The 13,435-nt window shown below is 42.4% G+C and overlaps 1 protein-coding gene across 5 annotated transcripts in view; it reads left to right on the plus strand.

Annotated features, from left to right (window-relative positions):
• DCUN1D3 (defective in cullin neddylation 1 domain containing 3) overlaps positions 1–12,885 on the plus strand; it is a 20,143-nt gene extending 7,258 nt beyond the window's left edge. The window contains exons 2-6 of one of the 5 annotated variants that reach the window (XR_013922857.1): positions 3,233–3,308; positions 5,144–5,398; positions 8,057–8,589; positions 10,394–11,141; positions 12,773–12,885. Coding sequence is in view for 4 of the 5 variants with exons in the window: in XM_080353670.1 (XP_080209796.1) it covers positions 8,159–8,589; positions 10,394–10,877 (915 nt within the window). In the remaining variant the exon portion in view is untranslated. Of the gene's footprint in view, positions 1–641; positions 832–3,232; positions 3,309–5,143; positions 5,399–8,056; positions 8,590–10,393; positions 12,443–12,772 lie in introns of those variants that run through there. The other 4 variants (XM_080353670.1, XM_080353669.1, XM_080353672.1 and 1 more) reach the window with 4 other exon arrangements.
• The last annotated feature ends 550 nt before the right edge of the window (positions 12,886–13,435 follow it).

The following is a 13,435-nucleotide window of genomic DNA, read 5'->3' on the forward strand; positions in this document are numbered from 1 at the left end:
GTAGAGACAAACTTTACCCAGTTTGATCAGATTTCTAAATCCCGTTTGTTTCCAAAGCTTAAAGCAAGGTTAATCAGAAATAGTTTATTATTATGATTTGGAACATATTCACGAAGTTCGCCTCTGCGTGCCCCTGAAATCAGGACCTGGCTGTAGCTCATTGAAAGGTGCTTGAACTGCAGGAAGCCTGACAAACTAATAATTCATTTTAACTAATTGCGGCAGCACTTTCCTGCTCTTAGACTTCCTCTTAAGTAAGTTTGCATAAAAGTGTTTGTGCAGCAGAGGTGTGGAGCAGATCTGTGTGGCCGACGGGTGCTGCCATGGCGCTTGGTTAAGGCCGTGGTGAGGTGTCTTTTGGGCTAATGAAAGCCCATAATGTGCGTGTTGTGCTGGGTCAGAGTGCTTTTGCTGAGAAAGTTTCGTTGCAAGCTATAACTTGAAATAAGGAGTTTCTGTAATGTGATGGCATTGCAGACCGACGCTTTGTTAATGCTTTAACACTTGGGCACCAAGTGCTTTGCTGCTGTAGTGTAAAACTCTTAACTGCACAGTAACGTCTTCCAGGCACAGAGTTGATCTTCTCAATTTCTGCCTGATGAAGAGGGAAATATCACTAATTCTTCACTGATTCCCTGCAGAAAAGCAAAGAAAGTTGCCTTTTTGTGAGAACGCTTTCAGCCTGTACCCCTGGAAAAGCTGCTGCTGAGGAGTGTTGAGGGCGAGAGCGGCTTTGGTGCTGCCGTGTTCTGCAGCGTGATCCTCCGTGCCCAGCACCCGGGAGAGCCAGAGTCACAGCGGGGAGTTGTACACAGGTGCAGAAAGAGGCAGGTGAGCAAAACAAAGGTCTCCATAACCCAGAGGGTTCATGCTGCTTGTTTATTTTCCCTGTGGACTGCTGAGGAGGATCGCTAATGAGGGATGCAGGCTGTTTTCTGAGTTACTGTAGTGTGATACTCCTCCCGCACCAGCCAGGGGGATGCTTGGTGATCACAGTACATGGCTGTACCTTGCAACCCTGACCCAAGGACTGAATTAAAACCTGTGCCACGGGAGTGTCGACGCTTCTTTCCGCCCCCGCCGCAGTCACCTTGCGTGATTTAGGATGAAGTCATTGACAACGCATTGCTGTGCTATGATACCCTTTAAACACAGACTTGAAGAGCTTGTTTTTTTTAAGTGCTAACTCATACTAACTTTTTATTCCACATCCCATAATTGTGTTCTTGCAGAAGTTTACACTTGCTACTTCATTAAAAATTAAATAAGGTGAAATGGGCAACTTGGTGGAATAAAAGTAGTAGGAATGAGGGAAGAATTGTAGCTGGTGGTTCTAATAGATGTTAACATTTCTGGCTTCTGACTCCAGACTCTGTGTGTGTACAGGTCAGCCAATGTGGAAACTACATCAAACAACCTGAAAAAGTTTGGCTTTTGCTGGGTAGGGCTGAACTCCATCTGATTCACCTTCTTTTGAACTTGAAATAAGTGTTTGCTTCCAGTAGGTGCTGTAGTCAACTGGAAATGTAGATTTGGTGGGCCATAGATTTCTTCCAAAGAAATACAAATTTGTTTGTAAAGTAGGTAGTTTGTTGCCTAAAGCTGCCATGACCGTGTTTTTTAAAATGTGAAATGTAAGATGTTGCCTCTTCTCTATTTAAGGAGGTTCCTGGGGGAACAAGGCTGCACAGCGCCCTGTATCTCCCCCATCTCTTCTTTCCTCACCCAATGATGTATAAAAGGAATTACTTAGTTGCAGGAGGCTGAAATAAATTAACATAGAAGTGCCAGATGTTACATTTTCTTAAATTCTTGGAATTCATGGGATGCTCTGGTCAAACAGAAAGAAATCCAAGCTAGTACTTGCACCACGAGAAAGGCAGGAGGTCCTCTCTTCCCAGACGCCTTTGAGCTGGTTGGTGGCTCCGCATTGGCACAGGGTGGCCCCTTCAGCACAAGTGTATGCTAAAAGAGCTACGAGGCTCCTGTGGAGGGCAAAAGAGTGGTTGTTTGTGTGGAGGCTGAGGTTTGGAAGTGGAGGATGTAAGTGCAGAGTGAAATAGGCTTTCCATCTCAAAAGTAAACACTTAAAAATGGTTCAGCAGAGATGTGTTTTTGCTCAGTCTGTGTGTATTACAGGTGAAAGTACCACTCCACAGTTTCAGGGGTTTTGAAGAACTTTGGATGCCGATTTCTCTGGGCTTTTAAAGGCTTTTTGAAAAAAAATTTGATCTGAACTGGGTTTTATTTGTTGGTCAAATTTGCCCTAATCCATGTGTAAGACTCAAGTCTGGGGAATAGTCAACTTACGTGGAGATTGGCATGTGCAATAAGAACTTGTTTCATGGTTGTCCTTCTACATCCATTCCCTGGTTTCTGCTGAAGAAAGCACTGAACGAGCTAATGTTCTTACTTGTTTCCTAAGAAGTAGGTCTTGTGTAAAAAGTACGTATGCAGAAAAGCAGCTTTTGATCACCTATCCGTTCCCTCGATGTAGTAAGAGATGTAAAACCAAGACATTTTCGTGTTTTTGTTAGTATGGTAGAGCAGAGCAGCTTTGCCAGAGCTGTTTTGTTTGGTTTATTTGATCAGGTACAAATGGAGGTGTTGACTACGTGCTGCAGTTGTAGCTCTTACTACACAAACCAGACATACCTTTGTCTGTCATTTTCTCTTCAGAGCTTCGTAGTTATATAGCAGAGCTGGGAATTTAAGAGAAGTGAAGTTGAGTCAGCTCAACTGAACATGGGAAAACAAACATGGAAAAGAATGTGCTAGAGAATGAAAAAAGAGAATTACTTTCTAGACCTAAATTATGCTTTGCTAGGTAGCAACTGTCTGGCATTCACAGATTAAACAGCCGCTCAGCTAACATGCATTGACAATGGTGGTATGTCCCCTCTTTTGCTTTGAGTGCATGAAATGAGGAATTAACTCTCCCATGCTGAAAGACATGAAAGTATATAGAAGTGTATGTTTACTCCTAACAAACGTTCGAACTTGTTTGTTGCATTCAGTACTTGATCTATGCTTTATATGGCAATGCAGAGTTAATGGTGTTAATGCTACTCTGTAAGTTAAAAAGTGAAGTGCTTTTATAAAATGTCTCAACAGATGGATTTTGACTATGTATTTTGTTAAATGTATAGTCGCTTCTGAGCAATTTGGTGCATTTTATGGTTTTCATAGCCTCTTCTAAATATAAAGATTTCTGTGGTGTTTTGTCTTACAGCATTCCATGTGGAACCCAGGGAGTCTGAAGGAGGCCGCGAAGCCAGTGGAATGATTCCCTGTGTAGCTGAAACTATGTAAGTGTCAGATGTTTGCTTGCAAGGTCACTTGCCCAGCATCAACTGTTAGAGCAGTGATTGCTTCTGGTTCAGCAGTTGCAGTGATGCTCTCGTGTCTCCCCAATGCAAAGCTGGCTGGATCTGTTCAGGGCTGGAAAAAGACGAGGCACCCATGGTACTGTTCCCTCCTCCTCTCAGCTATTTTTGAAGTCATGTATCCCTGTCTACTAAAAAGTAGATAACGCATAGTGAAATTCTAAAATTCTGACAAGCTATGCTCAAGTGTTTGCAAAAAGTTGAGGCTGGGTTGAGGCTTCATTAAGCTCTGGCAATGTTGTCTTTGCCTTGGCTAGTGAGCTGCTACTTGAGAAAGGATTTAATGGTTGGCTGAGCTGTATCCCCTTTTATTATCAGATTTCTTAAATTTGTCTTTGAGGTGTTCTTGAATGTATGGAGGGTTATTTTCCTCTTCTCTCTTGATACTTTCTGCATTTTGAAACTCATTGTAAATACATTCTGATGCAACACTTTATTAAACAGCATGATGCTTGGCTGTGTTTTGTTATTCTCTGGTCATATCCAATAATTTCTATTACTACAATAAAATCAGTCATTAAGGAAAAATACAGTGTTACTTAAGTATCTCCTTTGCATCTTTTCTCCTCCTGCCAGCTCTTCCCCACTGCAGAGTTTTCAGTTGTGCCATGGTGTGCCTGTATGACAGAAAATTATTACTGAGTCACTTTCTTGTTTGGTTCCCTTCAAATCTTGGGTTACATGTGATCTGCCACTTGAAAATGGAGAAAACATAATTTATTTACAGCACCTTAAAAAAAAAAGGCCTAAAACCTCCCCCACAACAAAACAGAAAGCCCCATCCAGCACTAGCAAGGTCTTTCCAATCTTCTCTAGGTTTTCCGTTCATTGCGTTGGGCAATATGGCTCTACACATCCTTTGTTCTTTGAGGGTGGCTTTCCTTTAACTGGCGTTATTCACCAGCACTAGTTGTCCTGTGTTTCCAGTTGCTTTCTCCCGTCTAGAAAGGAGCAGAGAACATCACCATCAGTCTCTGCTTTGCAATTCCTGTTGTGTGGAAGGTGGCCTCATGGGCATCTCGGTGATTCATATTTACTGTAGATTATTGCTCAATTCTTGTCTGAGTAATCAGACTTCTCTGGGAGTACAGCATCCTGTGGTGCTGAGAACGTTCCAACCTTAGCACTGAATTTTGATCTTTTGTAATAGAATGGCAAAACCAGTGGTCAGCGCGGCCTTTTGTGTCTCACTGTTACATATTGTGCTGTTACAATAATTGTGCTCTTGGGAGCTGATCCTTTTGGGAATTGGTGCTTCGCCACTGATTCAGTACAACCTTTGGGTGGGCAAGAACTTTATACTTGTAGTTCCCTATAAGCCGGGAGGAATCTTTCTGCGCATCCTTGTGCTCACCTGGCTGTAATCAGCGCAACGTGACACGTGCTTTGCCCCACAGTTCAATGAGTAGCTGTGCTCGCTTTCCTGAGCGTGCGTGTTCACACACCGCCAACACTGAGTTCAGTGCAGCTCCTGATGCTGCAATTGGATCCTCTTTCCAGCCTTCCCTAACAAAAGGGCTGAGTTCTCCCACTTGTTTCTATCTCCTTCCGAGGCTCTTGTTCCTCTCATGCCTTGAAACCTGAGTCATGTAGGAAGCGGAGGTGACTGGTAAGTGAAGTGGATCCAGCTCAGTGAAGGCGTTTTATAAAAGGGTAACTGATGGAGCGCCAAAAGGCTTGCCTTTTATAAAACCAGATACATCCCCAGCCTGCCAGCGGATGCAGTCTGACTTTTCTTTTTCTTTTTTTTTTTCCAGGCTGGTTTTGCTATTTTTGGGGTAGAATGCTTCAAAGTATCTGGCACGGGGCATCAAGTTTCACATACTAGAAAAGCAAGGAACTGCAGCAACTGTACTTCAGTGTCTTCTAGTGGTTGTTCCGAAGGAGTAGGATTGTGCTCTGCGAAGCCCCTCGGCAGGCAGAAGGAAGAACCCCGATGTGCAGGGAAGGGCCGCGCGGGCAGAGCCCAAGCAGCAGCTGTTGGGGAGCAGCCGTCAGCTCCGTGTAGGCAGGTGGGTCAGCGCACGGGAAGGTGTGTGTTGGAGGGGTGTGTGGTGGGGCCGGGGTCAACTTCTACTCTGGGTGAGTGTCACTGTGCTCTCCAGGGGACACCTCCTGACATACAGGTGTTTAATCGTGTTGGCGGACCTTCCCTCTCTGGTGTAATGCCGACTTTTCATAACAGCGAATGACAGCAGACCCCGTCTGTTTCATCATTCTGATGATGTCACTGGGAAGACTAGAATATTAGATTGTTATCATCACTAATACAAATGGTTGCTTAGGAAGCAAGGCAACATGAATCACTCCTGTTGGGAAAATGTATGGACAGAGTATATAAGTTAGTCTTGCAAACTGTCTTTTTTTTTTTCTTTTTTTTTAACTTAAAATTTGGATCCCTAAAGTGAATTGGACTCATCTCTGTCCATTGTGCTGTGTGTGATCTGAGTATTGCCAGCTACTTTAGAGGAAAGTACCGTTCACTAATAGGCAACTGTTCTTTAACCAGCTCACAGGGAAAAGCTGTTCTGAATCCCCAACAGCTAATAGTTGCTGTTATGTGTTTGGGCAGAAAGTTTTATAAACTAGCTAGACTCTACTTTAATACTAGTTTTTATGCAGGATTTTTTTTTCTGTTCCTTTACTTGCATGCTTCTAAAGCAAAACTTGGCCAAAGTAGCGCAAACTGCTTTTGAGAAACTGATGGAAGAACAAGAATTAGTGTAGACAGAGCTTTTTGAATGCTGATGAGTTTAAAGGTGGGGGGAAGGAGGAATAAGAGGGCTGGTATCTCGAAGTTAATCACTAAGCAGTAATTTACACTGCCTAATAGCATCCTGTTTGTTTTGGTGTAATGAAGAAATGACTGGTGTAGGCTAGAGAAGACGAGGTGGCTCAGACGCAGGGCAGCACAGGGACCAGTGCCAGGCTCTGCTCTGCAGTTCACGGAGAGCTCTGAAATACTAAGGAACAGAGAAATTGTTTTTTGGGATGTTTATGTGGAAATGCATATTTTAATGAATCCTTTAAAATACAAATGAATAAGGAATTATTCTTCAATGCATTAATTGAACTTTAGTTGCCTATAATAATGATGCTACAAAGTTCATCTTTAAAGCAGATGTTTGTTCCTTCTGCTGCTTAAAAATAGGGTTTTGTTAATTTTGTTTGTGGGTTATAGGCTTAAGAAAAAGGGCTGGGGAGGGGAAGGGATGTCCAGTAGTTGAAACCAGCATTTTTCCCCCCTCATGAAGGTGCACATGTGCTGTTTTGCCAAACCAGGTATAATGACCAAGAGAAGATTTGTGTTTGTAATGCTGACTTCTGTTGAATTCATCTGCACTCGGTGCTGCTGTTCCAAGTTGATTTACAGCTTAAAGCAGGGGTCTGGTCTCAGAAGAGCTTTACCCAAGGAAGCGGACAGAAAAGCTGCCGTGGCATCTATTTCACGTCTTCATTTTCAATTTTTATCTCTTTTCTTTCTTGTTCTAGTTCTGTAACCTGGAAACAGTAAACAAAGACAAGGCAAACATAATTTTTATGTTTGAGGCTTTTGCCTAACTGACAGCAGAGATGAAATGCAAATAAGTGGTAAAGGAGGAATATGATAAGCAATTGCTTTCTCGGAGCTGATGTTTCTGAGAAATGGCCTGTCCATGGTGCGGGTGCATGCTGATAGGATAGTGTCAGTGTTAGTTGGGTTTTCATAGGGAAAATTTAAGAACCTTTTCTGTGGGTAAAATATCTTTTCCAAATAGGCAAGGCTTTAACATTGTGATTTATAAAAACAGAGTATTATGGAATAATTTTGGCATTTTAATTTGGATTTTTAAAAAAAAAAACAGAACTGGAATGACTGCTTCTTATCTGCATGTGTGTCTGGCTGAAAACGTTCCATTAAAACAGCCCCTTCCTTCTGTCTGTCTGCTTACCTGGAGGGAGGAGCCCACTTGAAACAATGAATAACTCCTAAACTCCATCTCGCATGAAAAGTGCCCATTGCCTCCTTTCTGCAAATATGCTCGGTGTACGTTTTAAGAACGAAAATCTAGATTCCAAACTCTGTTTAAAAAAAACAAACCCACAACCACCTCCCCACCCCAAAAAAAAAAACAAGAACCAAAACCAACCAAACAAAACACACACACACACAAAATAACACACACAACACCTGAAATCCCTGTAGCTCGTTTGCTGAAGGTTCAGTCTAAATCTAATGTTCAAGTCTCTGCCAAGTTGTGCTGTCAGTGTCCGTGTCCCACCCCTGCTTTGTGTCAGTGTGTTATATTCTATATATAAAATGTGGGCATACTTTTAAAAACCATTTCCTTTAAAATATTTCTGGGTTAGACTAGTCTGTCTTCATGAAGCCTGTACATGAATCAACCTCTTTGTAACCTATGTTAGAGTAAGAATTTTAGGAATTTCCTTTATTAGGACCTGTTAGTATACTGCAGCCACTGAGTGAGCTGCATTGATTTCTAGGTAAAACAGCCTGAAATTGCCCGAAATTTATGGCATATGCCAACCTTCTGTACACTACTCCTTTTCACTATGCAAAACTTAAATATCCTGAAGTCGGTCTCTTACTGGCAAATGTTATCCCACGTTTAATACTAACAATATTCTTTGTGGAGAAACAGCAATTTGACTCTGAAACTGTTTTTCAGATTAGTGGACTGCTGCTAATGGCATGGTGAGATGTGTTGAAGAGCAGCTGCGAGGGTGTCGGACGGCGAGGGGGCTGCTCTAGAAACTGGGCTTGCAACATCATGGGCCAGTGTGTCACCAAGTGCAAGAATCCTTCTTCTACCCTCGGCAGCAAAAATGGGGAAAGGGAATCTGGCAGCAAGTCGCACAGCAAGAGAAGCGCAGTCCACAAAGACGACCATGGTTCAGCTTGCGGGAAGTCTTCAGGAGATATACTTGTGAATGGGACAAAGAAAACGGATGCTACTGTAGAGTCTAGTCAGCCTCCAACGTTTTCTGGAGATTCAAAGAAAGATTCTGTTTCCAGCGCGGAAGAATCTTCGCTCCAAAAGATTGGGGAGTTATTTAGGAGGTATAAGGATGAAAGGGAAGATGCCATACTGGAAGAAGGAATGGAACGATTTTGCAATGACCTCTGTGTTGATCCCACTGAATTTAAAGTGCTAGTTTTGGCTTGGAAATTCCAGGCTGCTACCATGTGCAAATTTACAAGGTTAGTTCTTGTCGAACTTGTAATTATTTTCATATGTTAAAGTATATCCTGTCATCTGTATGTTGGACAGACAACCTCATTAGCTTCACTTATTTCTTCTAACACTTGCTTGTGATCAGATTAATTCCAGCCCCTGCAGAAGATAAGCTTGGTATTGTCCTCTTACACCCCCTTACAGTGGGTTTCAGGAGCAAACATGGTTTTTTTGACATTATTCTGCTAATGATGAACAGTGTAGTGAGAATCTGTAGACATTCATTTATTATTGATTTACCAAAAGTAGTTTTACTGTGTCCAGCCTTGTCTTGGTGATGAGACTGGACACTGAAATTAATTTTCACTTTAAAGCAATAGGAGATTCCTTAGTAATTGCTTCCAACTCTGTTATCATTCTGTGAAAGAGTGGCAGACTGATTCCTAAGAATTGTTCCTGCCCAACCAGTGTTACATTTAATGTTGTTTTCCAAGAGTAATCCTGTTAAAGGATAGAGAGAAGGAAACACAAGGTTTTTGACACTGGTAGCTGTTCCATACTGGCTGGCAAGTGATTGGTATTTAAAGTCCAGGTAAGAGCAAGTAAAGACTTTCTACAGGGACTGGCTGAGAGAGAAGCATTTTTTAAAATCTTCCAGTCTATCTAGAATTGGTTTGAGCAATGCTGCCTGTTTTCATTCAGCTAAGAACTTTCAAAGTTACTTTGGTGTTCTGAGCCTTGAAGCAAGCCCCTGCTGTGCCCTCAGCACAGCTTTTCCAGCATCTTCAGAGGCTTTGTGGGTGTCTGTCAAATGGATGAGTTACTCTGGAATGTAAATGTGGATTTACTGGAGGCTGATGGTGCAGGTAAAGGAATTGCAAGTAGTGTCTGTGATTCCGCACAGCCACCACAAGTTTTATTAACATTGCTTTGATTTTCTTGGAAAGAGGGCAGATCTAGCGGTGAGAAATTACCATTGTTTAACAGCACGCTCCATGAAGCGGGTGCTGATCCACTTCTCCAGCAAGGAAAGCAACGTGGTTTTCCATTCTTCTGCGAGCTGCCCCATCTCCTGCCTTCCCTCCAGCCCATCCTGTGCCAGAATCTCCTGGCTTTGATTAATATTGGCTGGTTATAACGCTTGCTCATTAGCAATCAGAGCTAACCATCTACCCACTTGGCCAGATTATTAGTAGGCTAATTAGTACAGGACTGGTGCTTCGAGCAGTGTTATATGTTGCGTTGCAGCCTGTGCTGTGTGATGCCGTACTCTCTTCCACTCTCTCAGCAAGGGCCTTGCTGCCCTTTACTCTTGGCACCGTTTTTATTTTGCGGACTGGAAGAGAGACCAAAAACCACAGGCAAGGTCCCAGTGAAGTGCTGTGTCCTTGAGAACAGCTCGCCCAGAGCACGGCTGTTTAGGCACGGGCAATACTGAATCAAGCTGGTTTATATGTGGCGCTTCAGGGCATAAACATGGTGCTTTCAAATGTGTTTGGCATTTCTTCTGTGGTAAATGTTATGCATTTTTAATGTGGAAGGCAGTGGATATGGCAGTATGGAGCAGTCAGAAAGCTAGACAGCAAAACCTCTTTGTAATGCTAGCAGTGCTGGAGGAGATCTGAGTGGTGTCTGTGGTTCCACAAGCCATGAGCCATTTCTTTGGAACGTCTCCCCTTTGCTGGATCGCTGTGCCTCCTGCGCAGAGAACACACCTCGGCCTGTCCGGATAACTCCTTCCCATCGGCCTGGCTGAGCGGTGCTGGAATCGTTCCGCACGGGAGGTCGGTGGGAAGCGCTCGCACTAATTGCTTTTCTCTTACTTACTAGGAAGGAGTTTTTTGAAGGCTGCAAAGCAATAAATGCGGACAGCATTGACGGCATTTGTGCAAGGTTCCCCAGCCTCCTAAATGAAGCCAAGCAGGAAGATAAATTCAAGGATCTCTATCGTTTCACCTTCCAGTTCGGCCTGGACTCTGAAGAAGGACAGAGGTCGCTACATCGGGAAATAGCCATTGCCCTTTGGAAATTAGTCTTCACCCAAAACAAGCCTCCCATTTTGGACCAGTGGTTACACTTCCTAATTGAGAACCCCTCAGGAATCAAGGGAATCTCCCGGGACACGTGGAACATGTTTCTAAATTTTACTCAGGTGATTGGACCGGACCTTAGCAACTACAGCGAGGACGAGGCCTGGCCGAGTCTCTTTGATACCTTTGTGGAGTGGGAAATGGAGCGAAGGAAAAAGGAAGAGGAAACCAAATGTATTAAGTGTTCGGACACAGAGGGCCTGTGTGCGGAGGAACAGACTTAGCGGCCTGGAAGCAGCAGTGACAAAACCAACCTGTTGCCCTTCATGAAATGTAAACTCTGGATGTTTCTGGAAATTACTGAGGCTCCAGATTTTTCTACTTTACACCTTTTTCTGCCTTGTCTTTGAAAGGGCTCTAAAATGCTGTATCATGTTTTAGGCACTTTCTTAATTTTGGTTATTCCTTTTACTCTTGCCCTGAAATATTTGACCCTGGCTACACGTTAAGCGTTTTTGGGGTTTTTTTAAGACTTCAGATTAGTATAAGTAAGTCTGATATTTCTTGCACAATGTAGATCTTTTTAGTTAGGTTAAATTAACATTGCTAAATTATACAGTGCCAGATAAGTTTTTCATACTGCATCTGTCAGGGCAGGTCTGTACTGTGTGTAGTGCTGTTTACATTGTTGAAATTTTAGGCTGTAATAATTTTCAGGTTTTATACCGAGATGAACAGCAGTGTTAACTGTTAACTCTAAATGCATTAATTCCCCCGGTAATACGGCTCTAAAAGACAACGTAAGCAACAGCTTTTTGTAATATGCCTAATTCCCATTTTAAGCTAACTTAAGAGTTAGGTGACCGAGTCCAGATCATTCCTTTTTTCGGAGTTTCAAACTAAATGTTGGGATTGTTTTATAAAATTACTGTACCTGTCAGTCAACTGAGTAGTAGATGGCGATTTGTATCTCAATCTCTTAGACATCACATAATAAAAGAGCAGTACTACCTCAGTTTTATTGAAAGTAGACTTCTTGATGGACTTCCATTTTCTCTGGAAGTTGTATTTTTGTGGTTACATGAGAATATTTTTACTTGACTAAAAGAACCAAAGGTTCTGCTTCTTAAGTTTGCTAAACGTTGACAGAAGCAACACATACCCTAAGTCTTCAAGGAAAACTGTGGTATAATTCTGCTTTAATTTGTTTGATTTATACCTAAAGTATTATCTTACTTGTCTGGCAAGCACAGTACTTCTATGTAAGGAACTATCTTTTGCATTAATATTACAAACCAATTTTTTAAAACCTATGTTTAATTGCTAAATCGCAGTTAATACTCCACACTTTCTGGAGCAACAATATCGGCATCTGATGACAAAGTGAATTCTTAATGTGTTCTTAATGACAACAGCGTAGATGAGTCATTTTTAGACTGATTTGATAATATTTGGATAGGAGTCGATTTATTATTTTACAATGCCTGTATTGGGACTATTTGCCTGTTGAAACTGTTGTGACTTAAAGGGAGTTTTATTAACACTGGTTGAAACTTTTTTGGTTATTGATGCTACCTTTTTTAATTCTAGTATGTCAACTTTTTTATACCTTTTGGTAAAAGGGATGATTGCCAAGGCTTTCTACAGAGCTAAGTACTGGCTTAATGAATTCGATACACTTCCATGACACACCTTTTCTTTTCAGAGCTGCATTTCAGCATCATAAAACGGCTTCAATTAAAAAATCCAACCAACCAAACCAAAAGAAAACCCTGGACAGTCATCCGTGGCATCTGAAGGCTTTTATGATAGAAGGGTTTTAAAGCTAGAGGGAAAGAGAATTCAAGTGTTGAGCTTGTCAGTGGGTCCAGGACACTTTGCACATCTGCTGTGCCCAGAGGGGTCGGCAGAGAGGAGGCGGCTCTGCCCGAATCCTGTCGCTGGCTCTGCTGGTGTCCAGCCTATGCAATAGTTTGGGTCTGGGATCACCAGCCACTAACAAAATGTGGGTATTCAGAACTGTTTAAAAACAAACCCAGAAGCCACAGATAGCATCTCTTTCATCTAATAAAAGAAGAGTTTGTCCATGCTGCTTCTGCAAGCTCTTTCTGGGAGATGTGTTAAGCTGTGGAAAACAAATGTCATTGTTCCAGATGCAGCTGAGTCTGTCCTCTTGCAGGAGGGGAGCCCTGAACTTGCTGTTTTCTATGGAAAATACACCCAAAGCTTTGTCCTGGCTGCTATAACCTTCCAAGCTACCATGGCACAAGCACTGTTTGGCAGCAAAACCTTATTCTGCTTTGGTGAGCGCAGCAGGCCAGAGCATTTGTGCCGGTATCATTGAACTTGAGGTGAGACTTTGCTGGTGCTGTTATTTAAAAAAAATAAGACAAAGGAAAAATATTCCCCGACAGAGGCTGCTTTGTTAGCAAAAGTTCCAAATGTAACTGATTTGGTAGTAAATGAAGACTGTATTTAGAACTTTGGGACTACGCATTCGTTCAGCTATTAAATGCTTTATCACTTTTTTTTCCTAAAGGGAATTTTAAGTGTCCAGAGTGTGAGAACTAACTATTCCAATGGATAGCTGGTGCACATGCCTGCACACAGGGTTGTGTCAGTGGCTGCTGCTGATTTATACGCTGAACAGCAGCTTGGAAGGATGAGGATTGAGCTCTTCAAGGCAGGATGGACTGGGCTCTTCAAGGCAGGCGTTTATCTTGTGGTCTGAGTGTGGATTGCAGTAAGGAAATCAATTTGTAGCACATCAAGGCTTAGCCTGTTTTAGTGTATCAAACATAATACAGTTGCTTTTTAAAGACGGTGGTGGTGAATATGCAGG

The sequence above is a fragment of the Nesoenas mayeri genome (assembly GCF_963082525.1).
Source record: "Nesoenas mayeri genome assembly, chromosome: 15".
Lineage (NCBI taxonomy): Eukaryota > Metazoa > Chordata > Aves > Columbiformes > Columbidae > Nesoenas > Nesoenas mayeri.